General features: G+C 48.4%; 1 protein-coding gene across 1 annotated transcript in view; it reads left to right on the top strand.

Annotated features, from left to right (window-relative positions):
• LOC311195459 (rho GTPase-activating protein 7-like) overlaps positions 1–20,380 on the top strand; it is a gene marked incomplete at both ends in the record, with an annotated part of 51,326 nt that extends 30,946 nt beyond the window's left edge. Inside the window, 10 exons of the mRNA XM_084268867.1 lie at positions 8,270–8,341; positions 9,823–9,904; positions 10,997–11,060; positions 12,580–13,937; positions 14,402–14,572; positions 15,286–15,445; positions 17,111–17,309; positions 17,921–18,140; positions 19,811–19,925; positions 20,363–20,380. Coding sequence (XP_084124993.1) covers positions 8,270–8,341; positions 9,823–9,904; positions 10,997–11,060; positions 12,580–13,937; positions 14,402–14,572; positions 15,286–15,445; positions 17,111–17,309; positions 17,921–18,140; positions 19,811–19,925; positions 20,363–20,380 — 2,459 coding nt within the window. The remainder of the gene's footprint in view (positions 1–8,269; positions 8,342–9,822; positions 9,905–10,996; positions 11,061–12,579; positions 13,938–14,401; positions 14,573–15,285; positions 15,446–17,110; positions 17,310–17,920; positions 18,141–19,810; positions 19,926–20,362) is intronic.
• Positions 20,381–20,902: the final 522 nt, after the last annotated feature.

Genomic DNA, 20,902 nt, shown 5'->3' with positions numbered 1-20,902 from the left:
TTTGATTCCTGAAAAGCGTTTGTTGTGGGAGGTGGTAAAAGAGAGCGATGGGAAGAAAGGCGTGAGGCCATCATGGGAAATATTCCAGTGATATCAGAATTAAAATATGTGAGAAGCTTGGCTTTAATGAGATGTGACTCCATTTCTTGGGACAGTGCCTGTCCAAAATAACTTCAGTAACTTGGGGGGTTGGGGTTGCACAGTTTTGGTTCAATGTGATCTAGAGGGATTTAGAGGCGACAGGCTCATTTATGAAAATGATTGATTTTGTTCATGCAGTATTTTTTAAGGTTGTTTAACGTGCCCAGCCCTGGGATTGTTTTTTTGCCATATTTGAGCAATCTCAGTGTCTAAGCAAGGTGGAATGTAACTGGCTTGGAGACACCGCGTACACAATCCGTACATGTGCTGACCTGCGGCAGGCTGGTGGCTGGAATTTTGGTCAAGTTATGTTGGCTGTTAATGCAACCTGCCAGAAAGGATCTGGAGAGTCTTCAGCAAGGGGGAGTGGTTTCAGAAACGGAAATCAAGCACTAATGACCAACCATTTGGGGAGAAGATCCCATTTTCCAGGCGTCAAATGATGGCGTAAGCTTTGGAGCTTTAGGAGTAGGTAATGGAGTGGACCTTGGTGAGCAGCACAGAGGGAAGGGAAGAGCCCAGGTGAGTAGGGAACAGCTTTTCTGTCTTCTTTCCCTTTGGCACAGCAACCTCCGTTGGCAGCACCATTAGTCTGCAGCCAGGCAGCTGGGTGCAGAGGGTTTGGCACACTGTGAAAATGCCCAAAAGCCTCTTCTGAAACTGAGATGATGTCATTCCAGACATCCTGGTGAAAACAGCAATTCCTACTTCAGGCAGAGGTGCGAAGGACCAGCTTCTGCAGAGTGTAACCCTACGGTCTGTGGGCCGAGCCTCCTCTGGGCAGAGGCTGGTGGGAAGGTCCAGGTTCATCATAGAATCGTAGGGGTTGGAAGGGACCTTGAGAGATCATCGGGTCCAACCCCCCTGCCAGAGCAGCTCCCCAGCTCATACTGCACAGGTCGGTGTCCAGACGGGGCTGGAATCTCTCCAGAGAAGGAGACTCCACACCCCCTGGGCAGCCTGTCCCAGGGCTCTGGGACCCTCACTGGGGAAAAGTTCTTCCACATGTTGGTGCAGAACTTCCTGTGCTCCAACTTGCAGCCATTGCCCCTTGTCCTGTCCCCACAGACACTGAAAAGGGGCTGGCCATTTCCCCCTGCATCCCATCCTTAAGATATTTATAAACATTTTTAAGGTCCCCCCTTAGTCTTCTTTCTCTAGGCTGAACAGCCCCAGCTAACTCAGCCTTTCCTCACAGGGGAGATGCTCCAGGCCCTTAATCATCTTTGTAGCCCTTCTCTGGACTCTCTCCAGGAGATCCCTGTCTTTTTTATATCAGGGAGCCCAGAACTGGACACAATAAATCATACTGTAGGATGGGTGATATCATCAAGAGGAGAATGTGATTCCTTCCTGAAAAGCCTCCAGAAATTCTTCACAATGCTGTGCCATACTGAAGTGCCCCCTGTAATATTTTCTGTAGGCTTTTTCTACAACCCTGGGAATCTTGCCCTACATTTGTTGTTAAAGTAACTTAACAACAACCTAAAGGAGAGAGAAAATGAGCATTTTAGGGCTGTGCAGTGTCATCTCATGGCAAACATTGAGGAAGATGAGAGTGAGGAAGAGAAACCACATGGTCTAGTTGGAGCATTTCTGTCATGGGGATGCAGTCTACCGATGTTATTCCTAGATTCAAATGATACATTCCTAACCCGAGCACATAGCTGAGAATTTAATCAGTGCAGGGAGTGTACAGTTCCCACTGCTCTGGGTGGGTCTGGCAGAAAGCACTTTCTTAGCTAAGCACAGGTAGATGCCATATATCACACTACCTGATGTTTTTTTTTTTGGTATTGTGTAGCCTGGTGCTGATACCCAACACCTTTTTATTGTGCAATGTAGATTGCTGGTTTAGGAACCAACTGCATGGAAAAGAAACCACAAGTCTGTGCAAATTTTGCATTTCATTGCTACATGTAAAACAAACAACTCCAACACTAATGAAACACACCTATAAATTGCAACTTCATTAGGGTAGAGTGAACCTAAATGAGATTTGGGTGAATGAAATTTAACAGAAAGATGTATGACAACTTCTTAAATCTTCATTTAAAAAAAATACAGACACAATCCAGAAGAATCCTTGTTTCAGACAGGAAATTTGTGCTTATCCACTGCATTCAAGCTCCTTTTCTTCCGCTGTGTTTCAGGTTCTGAACTGTAAGAGCCTCCACATTACATGAAGTTATTGCACAGACATTTACACTTGTGTCTATGCCCTGTTGAACTGCAATGCAGCAGCTAGAGAATTATTAGTGATTTAAGTCTACCTTCCAGGAAAATAATTTTAAATGTATCAGCACTTTTGATATGTTCTTCAAAGACCAGCCTCCAGGATGCTCTGTGCCTTGCTGGGCATCCCCACACGATGGTTGTTCAGGTTGTAAAGGCTGATCATGTATTTTTATTTTCAATTTTGCGTTGCTCTTCTTGGCTTAGGAATCACATCAGGTGTTTTTAATTTTTCTTTTAAAATTTAATGCCACAGAAGGGACAATCCACAGCTTTTTGGCGGGGGAAGGGCTCTATTAGGTTAGGTCAGTAAAACAGCACATTAAAAGCAGAAAATAAAATCATAGCAGCATCAGCTACAGCAAAGGCAGGGAAAGCTGGTTAGCTGCCAGGGTCACAGAGCACGCTGGTGCTCGCAGCACACAGATCCATTGCTCAACTGCCTATGAAGTTTTCAGACCACAAACTATTTTTTGTCTAGACCAAGTCTACATCAGCAAAGTAAAAGTAAAATTAAAGGTTCTGTCTGGTCCCTGCAAACCCGTGGCAAGGGACCTAACTGCAGCACCACAGCCGCATCGTGTGGCTGGGTCACGCTCAGGAGCTGGGATCAGGCATTGGCATTCAATCAGTGATCCCAGCTCCTGGTCTGCTCCATCTGTAGTTAAAGACTTTGCTGCTAGGCAGAGAATCTACTTTGCAGGATGCAATACCAGCCTTAATTTTTTGGGGGAGAGGATAGAAGCAATATTGATAGGAAGGCAATAATGGTACAGTAACGAGTTTTGTAAAAACTTGAGCAGTCTATCCAAATGGCATTGGTGAAATGTTCCAACACTGGGGTGAGCCAGCAACACAGCCATGAAGGGTTCATTTGCCTTCAGTTAGTTACTCCTTCACGCTGAAGGAATGCAGGTAACTGGAATGAGGTGTGATTCTGTGCAGCCAGATATGCCACGTGGGTAGATATCCATGAGACATCCGTCCTGCGGTGCAACAAGGTGCTGTACATGTGTGTGGGATCTGGGCCCAGGAGGTGGCCCCAGGCCAGGGCCACTAGCCGTGCCCTGTGAGGGAGCAGTGCTGGTGCTGAAGCTCAGCCTGGGGTCCCTGCTCCAGAGCCCCTGCCCTTACAGTGACCCCAGCTTGGGATGCAGAACACGGCATGCCTCGCAGGCATAGCTGGGTGCATTTAGGAAACACTCAGCAGCTTTTCTGACTTTGCTGCAGGTATGTGAACACCAATATATTTTTTTAGGGTATATTGACCAAGTGAAAGATTGTCTATCGACCCGGACTCAGCAACAGCTGTCAGCAGGCTCAGCACTGCATACCTGCAGCAGCGCTGATTATCTGACTCTCTTAAATGTAATCCCTCACCAGCCAGCCTCTGATGGGTTAAATAGTCCCTAACGTGTGGGTTGAATGTGTGTCACAGGCAGTGGCATTATTGGCTTTTTGTAGACATAAAGATAACTTAGTGCTACACGACGAAGGAGCACAGACAATGCACTTGGCTGGGTTTTGTTCCTTCTGTGCTATGGGTTTATTGATGTTGGTTCTATTGGGAACAAGCAGTTACCCTCCTGTCACAGCTCCTCTTAGGAATTTCACGTCACTTATTTGTTTCTCAATCACGTACAAGGGTCCTGTAAAAAAGAAAAAAACAGTTGTAAGGAGCTTCTGCACCAGAGAAATGTTGTGCCTGCTCCTGTTGCAGAGCCAGCAGGACCAAAGCATGGAGAAGCAACATATCTGGCCCGAGGCTGCTAGGACCTTAAATCCCCTGTCTCTCACCCCACTTACTTGGGTAAGAATTTTCAAGTGTGGGTTTAGAAATTGGGGAGTTTCTCCCAAAGTTGATGGGCATTACATACCTAATTCTCTCAAGCCCTTTGAAATTCTTGTGAAGCAAACACTACTTTCTCCAGCTTACGTAGAACAATTAAAAGATCAGCCAACACTGACAAGCCGGTTAATGTGCTCTGAGAAGAAAATGCCTTTAAAGTTGTCTGGGTCCCAGTAACTGACACGGGAGGGTAATGACAAGGACCTGAGCAAAGATCCTAATGTCAGCTGGGGAGTCCGGGTAATCAGCTTGGGAAGCTAATGCCGAGGAGCTGGATAAAGATGCAATTAAAATTGCCACCAAGTACTGGGATACATTGCAGTTCCCAGCTGTGATAACTGAAGAGTTGGCCGCAGTTCCAAAACATCAGTGTGGTAGTAAAGCAGGAACGAAAGGACAAATAGCTCAGCCTTTTCATTTTCCAGACATTTATATTCACTATCTGCATGGAGCCTAAATTATCCTGGCAAAATTCCAAGCAGCAAGCCTTTTTTTTTTTTTCCCCTCTTCTTCAAGTGAGTTAATAAAGTTCAATTAGGCTTTGCTATTTTACATTGCACAAGGGACAAGAGAATAAACATTTCCACTTATTTATGATCCGTGTCAACTCTGGGAGCGTTTGACAGTTTTACAAGTCCCTGACTGCTCACCCTGGTCAGCACAAACAGCCTGCTTCGAAAGCACCGCAGCTGAGCCGCCAGCTTGGGGTAGACAGAGTGTTCAGACTCTTTCAGTGAGAGGACATGACTGAAGGAAAACCAGCTCTTCAAAATACTGTCAGTCACAGGTATAATCAAGTTCTAAAGGTCTTCGAGAAGCCACAGTTCTAGTGCAGCACTTGTATGTATCTATAGCACCAAATCCCTTATTAGCAGCTGTAAGTCAGAGGGGAGCGGTAGGAATTTTTACAGCCCCAGCAAGATACACAGACCGGGAAGCTGCTATGGGAAACTCCTCATTTTACCTTCAAATGGACCCTGAAGAAGCCTTGTCACTTCCTCCACTGCCAGCACAACCAGTAATGGCAGGATTGAAGCTGCTGTGTAAAGGGCCTCAGCGCATGGCGTAGAGACACTGCCAAGCACGCCCGGTGCTTCTTGGCTCCGGTTCTGGAGGAGGCTGGGGGTGGTGATAGCTCGGGATGGTTGGTGATGGGGGAGGCAGCAACATCTCACTGCACTGGTGGTGCTGTGCCAGAGAGAGCAGGTTTTGAGGCAGGGCTCTGGGCGTCTGCTTGTCTGCTGCCATTGTAGGAGGATTAGTGCCACGTAGGAAAGAAATCTTCCCTATAATGACAAAAAGAACAAAATTATTCGGGTTTTTTTTCCTGTTGCCTTCCAGTTTGGTGCAATACATACATCAAGGTCAGTCCTTTCTTCTCTGTTCTTGGGGGAAGGAGAGGAGGGATGGGGAGGAGAGGCTGTGTGGGTGCCATCAAACTGGGCACTTTGGGAAGGAATCTTACATTGGAAACTGACCTTTGGCCACTTTTAAATGCACACCTTGAAGCACCGTGCAAGTGGCCAGCGCTGCTCCATCGGGGCAGGGTTTCCAAGTATCTGTTGCACGCATGTAGCAGCTGCTGCCCGAGGTGGGTATGTTAGTGCTAGCTGTTAAAGCTACTCATGGTTATTACTCTTATGTCTATGTGACTTTCATTCACAGAGCTTTAGACCTCTCTGGGGTCTCTGACGGAAAGTACCTCTGGGCTGCTTCATCTGTATCCCACCATTACTCTCTAACAAGTTTTCTTTCATCTTTCATGCTGCACGTGCCATAAAAGTCAAGCAGTCTTGCCTGCCAGTGCTGAGTGCAGCCCTGTGGAGAGCAGTTATTTCCTTCTGAGCAATTACTTCTTATTTCCTTTTTATTTCCTCCTCTCCTCTTGATCATTATCATAGTAAGGCAAGCTGGTCTGGGAGTTTCCTTTCATCAGAGCAACATTCCTAGGCATCCATCATCCCTTTATGACTTTAATTTCTAGTGGCACTGAAAGGAGGCAGCATAGACGTCCCTGAAATACAGAGGTGTCAGCAGGACCCTTTTGGTTCTTATGTTAGTGCTCAAATAATTGTAGACCAAGAATGTATGAGTGTTGACACCTAGCAGAGCAGGGGCATTGCAATGTGGGTCTGTGTAAAGGTATTTACATCACATGTCCTTGTCCCATGGAAGAGGCCATCTTGCCATGGTGTTCATTCACATCCTGTCATTCACTGTATTCTGTCATAGTCATTCCAATGTCATCACTGGCTGCAAAATACTTTCTAGCCTGTTCTTAGTAGCATCACTGCTCACAGCGGGGTTTGCTCTAAAAATAGAGTTCAGCTTTAATGTGTTGGGAACTGGGGAAGCTCCAACCCCTGCACAGTCCCTCTCCCAGAGCGCTCCGGAAGGCTGGTATGTGGACTGGGCTGCCATGAGGACAGCTAGAGCTTCTCCACAGCTAGAGCTGCTCCACAGCTGAGCTGGGTCAGTGAGTCTGCTGGGTCTGGCTGAGTGAAAATCGCTTTGTCTTTGTGGAGGCTGGTCACCCCCTCGCCTCTGTTCTACAGAGTTCTTTTTCTTTCCTATTTTGCTCTGTGAGTACAATGCTTGTGTTTTATCAGTCCCCTGTCTTGGTATTCAGTAAATGCTGTGTTATGATAAAGATGATGATAAATTACGGCACTAAGTATAGTAATAAAGGTAGGAATAGTGTATAGAGGCTATTGTGGAAGAAATTAGTTTCTGTTCTGCAGCTTGGGGAAAAAAAAGGAGTCACGCATCTGTTTTATGTAGAAATGTCCTTATCATCCCCTGATATCACTTTATTCTCAGATGAAAAAGCCATAGAGTTCTGCACAGGAAAGCCATTGTTATGGATGGCATTGTCCAAATTATTCAAGTGATAATGGAAATAATTTAAAGTTTAGAAGTAGAATAATAAAATCATGGCAGTTCTGTAAGTTTTTTGATGAGTTTCTTCAGTCAGTTGCACTGATGTCTTACAACTGAGAAGTTAGAGCAAAGCAGCAGGGCATTTGAGGAGGTGTGTATGATGGGAACTGCCTCGTAATCTACATCTTTGAGTGTAAAGAAAGCAGTTTTAAGAAACAGGGCTGCTCCACTAGCCTCACATGCTACTTTTTAAGGTGCTTTCAAAACATTCCTCTCTACAGAGCACGTTTGATTTTAAGGGAGTTTTGAAGCATTTCTTTCCATGGAGTCTTTGCCTTCTGGTGTCTGTGGTGCCTTCATGCAAAACATGTGGTATGGGAATCCTCTCCTTCAGCAGACCCAGAAATTTCTACTATTTGCAGAGTTTAGAGCCCGCTGGCCTGTGCTCCTCCCAACCACGTTTATGTTTTTGAGGAATGTGGTGAATGCTGTGAAGTTATGTTCTGCTCCAGTGGGAATGTTGGGGTATTGGCCATAGGGCTTTATGGATTGTCACAAAAGCGAGCAGTTAATTCTTGACATCTGCTGAGCTGGAGTGACTGCCAAGTTGCGTGGGTAGTTGGCAAGGAAATAAATATTGATAGACCCTAGCAACAGGTACTCCTGAGAACTCTAGTTCTGGGAACGTCATGCACTGCTGTGCCCAGCGTTATTAATGTTGTGATAGCATTTAAAGTGTATTTATAGGATTTGTTTGAGTCTTATCATCATCTCCCAGAACCGGAATGCATGAATGGGCTTTGCTGCGCGAGGGCATAGACATGTGTATCACACACCCTTCTCTGGTGACTCATTTCGACACAGAACAGATGCTGCACTGTCCAAACACAGGGGTAGCTGATGTACACGATGTGTGACATCTCGAGTATGTGCTCGTATCTACACTCTAGTATGTTCGCTGTCAATCCTATGCTGGAGTGACTACTCCAGAGCACACGCAAGTGAGCTGGATACAAGAGTTTCTTCCCTTGTAGCAATATACTAACAGAACTTTCATATTCAAGATGCACTGAGAATCCAGCAGATAAAATTAGCTCGCTTAGTCTGAGAAAGCTCTGCTTCTTGTGAGCACCATGAATGAGCAATTTCATGTTCTCATTGCAGAAATCGAAGCCAGAGAAGCCTGCGACTGGCTGAGAGCTGCTGGGTTTCCCCAATACGCTCAGCTGTTTGAAGGTATGACCCCCCCAAAAATTGCCAAGATGCTGAATTCAAGTAGAGTTGTTTCCATAAATGATATCTCAGAACCTGGCACCTTTGATGGAAGCACCTCCAAAGCCTGTACTATCTTCATGCCAACCTGTAGAAAAATCACAACGACCTGCCATGTGTTCTTGCAGAAGTGACACCTTAGGTTAGCAGGGACTCAGGAGGATGCTGTAAAGGACCAAATCCTTCCTGGATATTGTTAGACTGTAACTTGGTCAAGTTTCTGCTTTTGTGATTTTGTTTTTTTTAGTTGCTTATAATTTTCTCAGGTTCTTTTCCTTGGAGTGTTGGGTTTTTTTTCTCACTCACTGTTTGCAGCCAAAACTCATCTAAGGCTCTCCAGCCTGTGGTCTTGAGCAAGATTGTTTTATTGGTGCTTTGGAAAAGAATGTTGGAAAAATCATCTTGCAATCCTCAGTTTTTGAAACAGATACACAGAAGCAGTTGTCCAGTTGGCCAATGCAATTTCAGCATGCTTCCATGTTGTTAAAACTACAGAGGAGGAGATAGGGATTTGTTGAGAACTTGTATAATTTTCAGACAATGCTTCTGCCTACACCTCAAAGCTGTTCTTTAAAATATGCTTGTCCTTACAAGCACTGAATGGAACAAAAGCTAATTCTTAAGAGAGAGAATCACAAGAAGTTACAAGAAGTAATGGTGACTTCTGCCTGCTCTCCTTCCTACCTTCCCCGTTCATTGCAAAATTAAAACTTGCAAGCCAAGCAGTAGAACCAAATCTGAAAGCTCTGACCTATGAAACAAGACATCTCGTGGAAATGCTTCCTGTTTGAGGCCACCAGGTTTCCTTCTGTAAGCTGCCAGTCTTGTGGTCTGTTGGAAATGTACATTGCTTTGCTTCTGGAGAGCGAACTCTTTGTGTCCTGGCTTGGCTGGGAAAATGAGTTTAAAAACTAAGCCAAGACAATGCTGATGAATCTCAGTGGTTCCCCTCATCTGCAAGGCTTAAATCCCAGCAGCTGAATCACCGCATTCCTCAGTGGGTGTATGGACTAGCTTCAAGCACAGCATGGTTTGTCGGGCTCCCTACAGCTCGAAGAGCAACGCCACGAGCTGCGCTGTACCTTGCCATCAGCAAAGCCCATGTACAGTCCTCCTAGCTTTGTACTGCACATGAAGGCAGAAAGGGCAGGGAACGTTCCAAAGCAGTTCTGGATTTTGCCTTTCCTGGCTGTAGCACTTGGTCACTGCAAGCTCCTGGGAATGAGCAGGTACCTGTCTACCTGTAAGTGAGAACAGCCAGCAGATACCTGCCTTTGCTCTCGCGCTTGCTCCGAGGAACTGAGCCTCACTGACTTGACGGACACGGGCGTGCATACATAGGTATAGGAATAGATTTAGATGTACTTCACCTATGAGAAATATGTTGCAAAATTCAGTCTTTGCAGTTATAACCTGGATTTCAGATTCACCTTCTGTGTTTACAGATATGCAGTTTCCCATTGATGTTAAAACTGTGAGGAGAGATCATGAGTTTTTAGATGGAGATGCGATTGAATCACTGTTCAGGTAAGTGGTAATTATGAATCATCTTTAATACCTTCAGGCTCCAGTTGTTTGCCATTCATCTTTTTGTGCCTTAGTTTTTGTCAGACCAACAAAGTCACCAATGCTGTGACTGAAGGAAATCACTTAAGCACATACTTCAGCACCACTGGGTGTTTTAAGAATTGAAAGGTATATTAAGTGTGTGTCTGCACATCATCTTCAGCAGAGGGCTCAGTGACGCTATGCTAAGCACCAGAGCCGCCTTCTCCATAATGTAAAATGTCTGCAGGCTGGGAAGGAATAACCAGTTCACAGAATCACAGAGACACGGAACGTCAGGAGTTGGAAGGGACCTCGAAAGACCATCGAGGCCAACCCCCCCTGCCAGAGCAGGATCACCCAGACTAAATCACACAGGAACACATCCAGACGGGTTTGAATGTCTCCAGAGGAGACTCCCCAGCCTCTCTGGGCAGCCTGTCCCAGGGCTCCATCACCCTTACAGTGAAAATGCTTTTCCTTATATAAGTTCCCCACAAGCATATTACAGGCTGCCCAGGGATTTGTGGAGTCTACTTCTCTGGAGATATTCCAGACTCGTCTGGATGCTGACCTGTGCAACCTGTCCTAGGGACCCTGTTTTGGAAGGGGGGTTGGATTCAATGATGTCTGGGGGGGGTGGGAGTGTGTGTCCCTTCCAACCCCTACAATTCTGTGAATCTCTGATTCTGTATGGTCACACGACAGTTTGCTCACATGTGACAGAGTGCAGGGCTCTCCTGTGACTTCCCCAGAGCTCTTCCAGGAGATAAACAGCAAAAATGACCTGCAGAGGAGACACATTTTCTGTTTTGTTTTCCTGATTATTCTTTTTTTTGGAGTGAGAAATGCAGGTATTGATTTGAAGTCATTGTTTTGAAGTCATTGCAGCTCTTCACAGCACACAAGCCAAACTGCATCATCGGTGCAAAGTCAGACTAAGTATGAGCTTGTTTAGCAGGCAAAGCTCCAGCCTCTAAATAAATAAATATGCTACAAACAATCAAATAAACACACAAATAAATGAAATAATAGTTTAACTGTAAAGCTTCTGTCTTTTTGCTTACACCCTAGACGGTTGAACACCCTGAACAAGTGTGCCTCAATGAAAGTGGAAATCAGCCATCAGAGGAAGCGGGTATGCTTGTAAAATATACCTAGTGAGCTCGTTCAAAGTCTGTTTCGCTCTCATATCAAAACCTGGCTTTAAAAGGAGTATGGGATCCTGGGGTGCATCAGGAGGAGTGTGGCCAGCAGGTCAAAGGAGGTGATCCTCCCCCTTTACTCTGCCCTGGTCAGGCCCCATCTGGAGTATTGTGTCCAGTTCTGGGCTCCCTGGGATAAAAAAAAAAAAGGGGATCTCCTGGAGATAGTCCAGAGAAGGGCTATGAAGATGATTAAGGGCCTGGAGCATCTCCCCTATGAGGAAAGGCTGAGTGAGCTGGGACTGTTCAGTCTATAGAAAAGAAGACTAAGGGGGGACCTTAAAAATGTTTATAAATATCTTAAGTATGGGATGCAGGGGGAATTGCCCAGCCCCTTTTCAGTGTCTGTGGGGACAGAACAAGGGGCAATGGCTGCAAGCTGGAGCACAGGAAGTTCTGCACCAACATGGGGCAGAACTTTTCCCCAGTGAGGGTGAGGGAGCCCTGGGACAGGCTGCCCAGGGGGTGTGGAGTCTCCTTCTCTGGAGAGATTCAAGACCCGTCTGGATGCTGACCTGTGCAGTATGAGCTGGGGAGCTGCTCTGGCAGGGGGCTTGGACCCGATGAGCTCTCGAGGTCCCTCCCAACCCCTGTGATTCTATGATTCTATGAAGCAGTTTCTGAACTTCTCGTTCTCTTCCATCCTGCAAAACTCTTCTCTTTACATTCTCTGACAAAAAGCACAGCGATGGAGACATCATGAAATTATGTGATGTCCATCTGTAGCTTTGTGCTGGGTTTGAGACAGCTTTTAAAAATAATTTGACACCCATTACTGGCCAATAGTCACAGCAGGGCCCAACCTCAGAATGTCTTTTGTTACTTTCCTAAGGAGTTTCACATCTTGTTTAAGGCCTGAAGTGAAATTTCACTCTTATCAACTAAACAAAGATAAGAACTTAAAATGGACAATGCCCATTGCCAGTGTTAGACATCCAGCCGTTACAGCTGGATAGGAGCGCCTGGGGCAAAATGGCTGGTGGGGCTGAGGTCTCCAAGACATGTGCCAGATATTGGTGTTGCCACAGTCTCACAGCCAAATGCTTCTTTACCTGAAAATAGATTAGTTTTGGTCACAGAAATGTGAAAGAGCATTTGATTTACTTGGCTATAGGAAAGGCCATGCAAATCCAACACCGTTATCTTTGAAAACCCTTGGATCTGCTGCAAAACAGATTTTTTTTTCCTCAGATCAGATCTCTCACCTTTTCCTGTGGTACAGTTACTGGATTTGTCAGCATGCTTGGGAGTCAGTTGTCAGGGTGTTTGTCAAATAACATTGCTCAGGGTGGCCCTTCAGTAGCCAAGTGGTTACATTTCTGTCTGTTGGTCTGGGGGTTTGGAGGCAAGCACAGAATTTAAGTCTCCTTTTTTTGTTACATTTTTTGGTAATTTAAAGTTTGCCATGCTTTGTCCTTCAACTGTACCTTTTTTTTTCTCTCCTTCTCTAAGAGTGACGACTCTGAAGATGATGAACCTTGTGCAATAAGTAATAAATGGGCTTATGAGAGGTCCAGTCAGAGATGGTCGCGTATCGAGAGCCTAGAAGGTTTCCCAGTAGAGGAAGGGGCTAGTGCCTCAGTCCCAGGCAGCCCAACACTGAAGAGCAGCAGCAACGAGGATACTGTCTTCCTGGGTCATGGTGAGAAGCATGATGCGTCCTCAATTCACAGTACCAGCAGTGGTGACAGCGACACTGTGAGCTGCACAAAACCTTTTGAAGATGTGGAAACCAGCACGAGCTCCTCAAGATGTTCCTCGGTTAAGGTGGTTTCACAAGACTCTACTTTTAGTTGCTCTCCTCCCCCCAGTGAATTTTTAAGTATCACCAGTGAGGAGAAGCTTTCGGATAAGTCACCATATAAGAAGAGGAAGAGTCTTTTAAAGAAAATGGAGAAGCTGCACTTAAGAAGCTGCAACTTAAGGAGCGGTCAGTCAAAGACCAAACCCATAATAAGTGAACCTGTTCTTCTGGAAGGACTTAATGAAGAAAAGATGAAGATGCTGAACTGTGTAAACATTTCCGACCTCTCTGGCTCCCAGACAAAGACCAATTCTTCCTTTTCTCCCCAGCATTGCAACAGCAGCAATCAGCCTGAAAACAGCAGCACAGTGAGCACTCCAAGTCCTGTAATAAAGCCACGAAGCCGCTGTGAAAGAAGGGAGGTGTGTGCACAGGACCTGGATTCTAGCAAGCTTTTGCTGTGGGATGATCTTTCTCAGCAAAACCTAAAAAATGACATGAAGTTACAAAGGAACCAGATATTTCAAATACCACAAGGCCATAAACCTGGCACTTTCCCCAAAGCACTTACGAACAGCTCCCTGTCTCCAGTAGACAACTCTTCTGTCAACTGGAGAACTGGGAGTTTCCATGGGTGTAGGAGGAGCCGGAGCAGAAGCAGTTCCAAGGAGTCCAGAGCCCCCAGGAGTCCCCTTTCATGCACAAGTAACAGGCTGAGTGTGTATGACAACATGCCCAACATCGAACTTGATCCTTTGGAGGCAGCACACGTGGGTGATGATGATGTTTTTTCAGACCTGAACAATGTTATAGAAGATGTCAATGGTCTCAAGAAGTTGGTTGATCAGTGGACAGAGAAGTTCTCAGATGAGGGGGATTCGGACTTTGCCAGTGACTCGACCTCTTTGTATCCATCCTTGCCTAGAGAAACCTGTCTCGAAGCAGAGGGTTTGGAAGACAGGACAGCAGACCTACCAAAAACTACAGGAGAGAGTAGCCATGAACTGGGCAAGGCGGTCAGCTCTGCAGGCCTGGCATACATGACAGACTCCAAAAAGCCCAACAGGTCAGCCATCCCTGGGTTCCCCAGTAGATTGCCCCTTGGGAACTCTTCCTTGTTGATTCTCTCCACTCAAAATGCAGTTGCTTTTCCCGACCGAAGTCTCCCTTAGCAAGGCTGTTGTGGGCAGCAGGGTCTGCACTGCTGGAGCCAGGTACTGCTGGTCTGTGGGTACACTGGTGTCTACATCTGCTCTGACCTCGTGTGAAAGTAGAGTGCTCATAATCTGTGTGAGCACTTGGATGTTTGCAGTCAGACTTCACAGCTTGCTTGCTCTGCTTCTCTCTGAAGCATTGTGCGTTGCCAGAGTGCCTCCTAGGTGAGGGGTACCTTGCTTAAATGCAGCTCATGGTGTGGTGTCTGGGGAATGCCAGTCATTCAGAGCCTTAGGTGCTTCACGCTTACAGGCAGGAAGCTAACAACAGGGATGATGGAAACAGTCCTAAGCTTGAGCAATATTTATCTCCTAGGCATGAGAAGCGACACTGGTCTGTAGAGGACAGTGTGAACTTGGAAAGCCTCTCCATCCAGATGGATGGCCAGGCAGCTGCCCAGCTAGCCCGGACACAGAAGCTGGCTCTGCTGAGACTCACGGCTCTCATGGACAGATACTCCCCTTCCAGTAAGCAGGGCTGGAACTGGTAAGTCATCTAACGCTAATACGACCTGCGTTGGGAAGAGGGTTTGATGTGTGCGGGTGAATCTCCTCATCAGCCTGGATTACACCTGCCCCCCAATGAGGAGTTTCATCCTGTCAAATCCCCAGCATTTTTGTGGTTATTTCAGTGGCTCCAGGAGTCCTCTCCTGAGGACTGCACTTTCACTGGTGGTCGTTGGAATTTTCCTCCTTCGATCTGCCTGTTTGCAGGGCTCTGTCAGAGGTCCTTCCCGGACACTGTGGGCCTGAGGTGGCAGCTGGCTGGGCTGCAAATCCAGCCAGTCAGCACCAGGGCCTGGCTTGAACTCAACCAGGGACAAATTCAGTCACTCGCAGAACTCAGAGGTACCAGTTAGTTCCCATCTTGTGACAGGGAGCTGGGACTTGAGCATGGAAGGAAGTGGAAAAAAGCCTGCAGTGTCCATAAGGACCAGCCCCTAGTGCACATGAGGGTGCTGTACTGAAGCTAACCTCAACTTTGAGGTGAGACAGTCACGCCTGTGACCACCCGTAATGATCTCCCCCTGTCTTATGATGCTGTGTGTGGCAGGCACAGCGGGGATGTGTAACTAAGCACAGTTAGGACATCCAAATGCAGTTAGGGTGACTAAGCCCTTTTCCACACGTGGAACTGAAGTAGCAGGAGGAGCTGTGCTGGAGAGCCAGGGAGCTGAAGGCGCTGGGTTTTGTTTTCAGGACCATACCAAAGTTCATTAGAAAGATAAAAGCCGCTGACTACAAGGACAAGAACGTGTTTGGGGTTCCTCTGCTTCTGAACGTTCAGCGAACAAGCCGCCCGCTGCCTAACGGCATACTGCAAGCACTGGACTACCTGAGGAGCCACTTTCTTGACCAGGTATGAGCTTGGGACAGCCCAGAGTAGCTCCATGTCTGTAAACAGTTCTGCTCCAGGGAGCCAACCTCTGCTCCCAGCTTTGTGAGGGACCTGCCTGCTTCCTAAGGCTTGGAACAGGCAGGGATGTGTAAGTCTGAGTGGGGCCTGCAAGGCAATACTGATGCTGTTTCCTTCTGGGAATGCCTTCAGTCCTGTGTCGTGTTTTTGCACCTGGCCTCGCTGAAATCACCTCCGGTCCAGTCTCTCAGGCAGGCAGTTGAGCTGCTTCTCCTGGTGCAGCACCTTGTCTCTGCTCCCTTGGGAAGTAAACCTGCCCCACGGTACTGTTACTCCTCTGTCCTGGGGCCAAGCGACATGGCAATGTTTCTGCTGCACAGTATGGCTAGGCAGAGACACAGGAAGCACCTGAGGGCAATGCCTGCAGCATCTCCTCTGGATCCCAAACCCCTGTTTGTCCACTGCCTGGAGATGTGAGCACAGCAGTGGGAGTGGGTGCTGCCTATGACATGGCGGTGACACCCGTGCAGGAACGGGACACCCTGTGAGATGGGACATGTCAGTTAAAGAAAGAGCTGTTTTGGGGTTCCCCCCATGCTTTGCAATTGTACAGGTGTGTGGTGTCACGCTGAGGTAGGCAGAGTGCACCCTGTGAGGTCACAGGGCTGTTTGGTGGCACACACTGGCAGCTGCCTTACGAAGGTATCTCTGAGTTACCAGGAGTGAAGTGATGACTGTCATACCGTCTCAGTGGCCCACGGGCAAGCTTTCAGCAGAAGCTGTGCTGAGATGGACTTCAGGGGAGACTTCCAGCTCTAGATGTTTATCTGACACTCCAGTGACATAAATAAAATCCCAACTTCCCACAGACCCATAGTTACCATTTGCCAGCCCGTGGAGGTATTAGATGCTTCAGACGTATCAGCTGTCAAACCTGACCCTTGTGGCCCTCACAGTGAGCTCGTTTGCTCCAGCACAGCATCAGTGGACATTTGCTTTTGGATGGACACAGTCGGTGCACTAGCTGTGACCGTAGCGTGCTCAACTGAGAGATGCCAAGGAATTTAAAAGATAAAAAGAGTAATTTTGCATTAAATAAGTTAGCTAGCAAACATTAAAGCTGTCTCTCACATGAAAATTTCTTTTACAGCTGGTTCTGTGGGCGTTAGCCACAGTTAGCCTGGAGGAATATCTGTGCTGCTCTAATGATACAAAAGCATGTGGTGTTAGATCCCACTCCATAGGGTCTTAGCTCCAAAAGGAAAGCAAAGGACCAATTATAAAGTTATAAATATGTAAAGGGCAAGAGTCAGGAGGATGGAGCCAGGCTCTTCTCAGTGATGGCAGCGATAGGACAAGGGGCAGCGGGTGCAAGCTGGGGCACAGGAAGCTCCATGTGAATGTAAGCAGGAATTTTCTCACTGTGAGAGTGAGTCCTGGGACAGGCTGCCCAGAGAGGTTGGGGAGTCTGCTTCTCTGGAGACACTCAAACCTGCCTGGATGCATTCCTGTATCATTTAGTTTGGGTGATCCTGCTCTGTCAGGGGGGTTGGACTGGGTGATCTTTTGAGGTCCCTTCCAACTCCCAACATCGTGTGACTCTGTGACTGACTTGGCTGAGATTTGATTCCTGTGACTCCTACCTTTGTCTTTGCTATGTTCCCACAGGTGGGCCTGTTCCGAAAATCCGGTGTTAAATCCAGGATTCTGTCTTTAAGAGAAATGAATGAAACCAACCCAAACAACGTGTGCTACGAGGGGCAGTCAGCATTTGATGTGGCAGATATGGTGAAGCAGTATTTCCGAGACCTTCCCGAGCCTATATTCACTAGCAGGCTCTGTGAATCCTTCCTCCACATCTACCAATGTAGGTCACGGAAGTTTTCCACTTCCTTGGATACCCTAATATCCAGCTGTACAAGGCAGCAGCCAGAATATGACAAGGGCCACGTCCCTTTGTCTTTGTTGGAGACAGCTCAGGCAGGACAGTTGGGAAGAGACGAGTTAACTGTGGCTCTGGACTTGGGAGCTTCCCATCTGCATCCTGTGGGCCAGCTATTTTCTAACAGGGTGTCTTTTCTGTTCTTGGAAGGATGAGTGCAAGATCATATGCTGAAAGGGAAAGAGAGCAGAGTAACTATCTACTCCACAGTGTCCTTCCTGAGTAATATTGTATGGGAGACAAGCCCTTGTTTGCATTGTATCCAGAGCTGCTTTGGGATCAGCTCCTTAGTGTGATGTTCAAGACAAATTGCAAGTCAAGCACCAGCATCACTGGGTGTGCACGTGCATCTTGGCTGGAGGGAGGAGAAAACTCCCTGGGTGATGTGACTGTGGTAATGGCCTTGGCCTTGTCTGTTGTGAGCTCGAGTGACAGGAGAATGGATGTACTTACAGTTTCAGTCCCCTGCTTGGGTCTGGTGATGGATGCTTCTGCCACGTGTTGCGTGTGAGTTGCATCATTTCTTCTCTCTTCAGACGTGCCAAAGGACCAGCAGTTTCAGGCTGTCCAGGCTGCTATTCTCCTGCTCCCAAAGGAAAACCGAGAAGCTTTGAAAATCCTCCTGTTCTTCCTGCGAGACGTGGTGGCTTGTGTTGAGGAGAACCAGATGACCCCAACCAACATTGCTGTCTGTCTTGCACCATCTTTGTTTCACCTCAATACCCTGAGACGGGATAGCTCCTCCTCCTCCACTAGGTAGGAGCACCTCCACACCGGCATTGCTGCTGTCCGTGGCTGGAGCAAAGCTTTCTGTAGCTGGCTCTGCTTTTGATGGGGCGATGGCATCGATGCCTCAGGGTTTGTCTCAGGGCCAGCAGGAGCTGACTGCAGTGCACTCACCATCCAGCAGACTGCTGTCCAGGGCACAGCGATGGCACAGCCCAGTGTCACGCTCCCAACTAGTCCCCCCTCCCCGCTGTACTCTGTGGTCACCCGCGGGCCAGTGGCACCCCAATCCAGCTCGTGGGCCACCACATTCATCCAGGCAGTGCTGGCCTTTGCCAGAGCAGCCCTGTGCTGGCAGCCTAAACCCTGGCACAGCTTTAATGCCCCACAGGTATCTGGCAGGCTGCAGCAGCTGCTGGCACTGGTTCTGCTGGGTGATAAGGGGATGTTCCTGCCAGACCAAGCCACGGGGATTCTGTGCATTTATCTTAATAAGTAGAAGTATCTGGGTTGCATAACATCCCATTTGTACGTGCAGGGAGGAAGGTGCCCTTGGGCCAAAGCAGACAAATAATCTCTGAGAGCATTCATGTCTTATCTGGTCTCCTGAGGCAGGGCTGTTGGCTTCACTCCACGCTCCTGCGTACCGACAGACACGTACCAGGATAGAAAGGGGCAGCTGATTTCCACTGTGCACCCACCCCAGCAGCGAGTTCACCGCCTCGCTCGGGGATGTTTGGACAAGGACTGGTTCCAGAGCAGAAGCTGTGGGATGTGCCATTGGCATCTCTCAGGCTAGAAATAAAGAGCTGGGGAGGGAACACTGAGGCCTCCTCTTCTGAGGAGCATGAAACATCTGACAATGCCCAGGCAGAACCAGAACTTAGGGCTGAGCAGGGGGAGCACACGGTCCTTGCTGGGGATGCAATGGAGCGGCGTGGCAGCAGGTTCTCCCTGCACTGTGGTTGTGTTTGTGCTCCTGGGAGTCGTGCTTTGGGAGCTGCACCTCTTGGGCTCTGTGTGAGCATTGCTCTGGAATACTGGGACCAAAAATAGAAATGGAGTTTTCTCTTTGTTGTCACTGTTTGGAAGCCTGGATGCTTTGAAGCTTTAACTTTTTTGTAACTGGGCATTAATGCTGCAGCACAGGGCTCTGACTTCAAAGGGTGGAGCTGACGGGTCTGACTTTGAGGAGCAGCGCTGAGGACTCTTATCTTCCATGCAGTTTTCAAGCCATATGGCAGGAGCGCACATAGATGAAAGTATCAGAAGCCAGGACTAATGAAGTAATAGAATGATTATGAATTTAAAGAGGGGACTGTTTTTGAAATCTGTTCAATGTGATTTGGCCCAAAGGACTTAAAAAGGTTCTGCCCAGGCTTTGCAGGGTATCAAAGCAGCTTGACATTTAAAGGCTGCACACAAATCAGTTTGGGGTCATTGCTGGCTCTGGCCAAGCATGTGATGTGCTTGGGGCATAACAAGCCTCTACTACTTGCCTTTCTTGGGCATACCTTATGAGTGGTCATTGCTGCCCCGGGCGCTCTGGGTGAGATCGCTGCCTGTGGCCTTTGCTGCAGCAGTGTAACGCCAGCCCCTGCATGGCACGAAAGGGCCCCCACTGCAGTGTGGGTTGGCTGAAGGCGCTGGTTTCCAGCCCTGGGTCACACAGCTTTCCTTTCACCTTCCCCTCATCACAGGTCTAGCCAGAGGAAGTGCAGCCTGGGGAAGCCAGACCAGAGGGAGCTGAGCGACAACCTGGCAGCAACACAGGGCTTGGCCCACATGATAACAGAGTGCCACAGGCTCTTCCAGGTATGTCACATGCTGTAGCAATGCGAATGTGTTGAGCAGCTCAGTGTAGGCACCCACTTGGAGCAGCAGTTGGGGCAGAGCCCTGCCAGCCCCACTGCTTCTCTGAGGCTATGAGAGCTGCTGACTGCAGCACAGGGAGGCTTGGCACTGCAGCTCAGACAACTATCTGCAAGGGCCATGAGAGCCCCTTCTGTCCCCACCTCTGCCCATTTGCTGCTCTGGAGGTTTGACTCCCCAGGCTCAGGGCCAGCTTAGCAAGCAGGTGGGGCAGAGGCTGCCATGTGCTCTTGCAGCGACATGCAGGCCATGGCTGACCATCCCACCTTGAGGGAGCAGGTTCAAGTCAAGGGTCTGCTGCTGGGGCTTGGCCAGAGCAACAGCCATGCCTGTGCCTGGCCATGAACCTCAGTAATCAGGACCTGGACCTTGGCCCACAGACTGACTTCCCGGCTTGACCTTGGCCTTTCCTCATCATTATGGACTCGCCTGGCGATCACTAGACTGTGGCTGACCCTGGTTGCTGTCGCTGGACCTGATCCTGACCTCCCTCGCTGACCCACCTTCCTGGCTCAACCTCAGACCTCATGACTGTGAATGTTCCTGATGATCTGGACTCTTAGCTGACCCTGGCTGCTGTCCCTGGCCCGGCTCAGGTACCGTGGGCCCAGGTGGCTGCCCTGCCAGCCCTGTTATCCCACTTGCCCCTTTCCCTCAGGGGGCTGCCAGCCCTTGGAGCATCGTGACAGTTGGCTCGGGCCTCCTCGTGCTCCGCTCCAGCACCACGGCTGGGCAGGGGCTGCTGCCTCGTGGCTGCCCTGAACTGACCCACAGCCCTGCCCCATGGCCCCTGCCCCATAAGCTCCCCCATCACTGGTTCCCCAACCAGCCCCTTGCTTCTGAGTGACACCCAGCACCCTCAGCCCAGCCTGGGGCCTGATTTCCCCATGACATCCATCCCCCGACTGGCCAGGGCTCCT

The sequence above is a fragment of the Gallinula chloropus genome (assembly GCF_964237585.1).
Source record: "Gallinula chloropus genome assembly, chromosome: 10".
NCBI lineage: Eukaryota > Metazoa > Chordata > Aves > Gruiformes > Rallidae > Gallinula > Gallinula chloropus.
The sequence above is the reverse complement of the archived record's forward strand: the minus strand, read 5'-3'. Positions and strand labels throughout refer to the sequence as shown.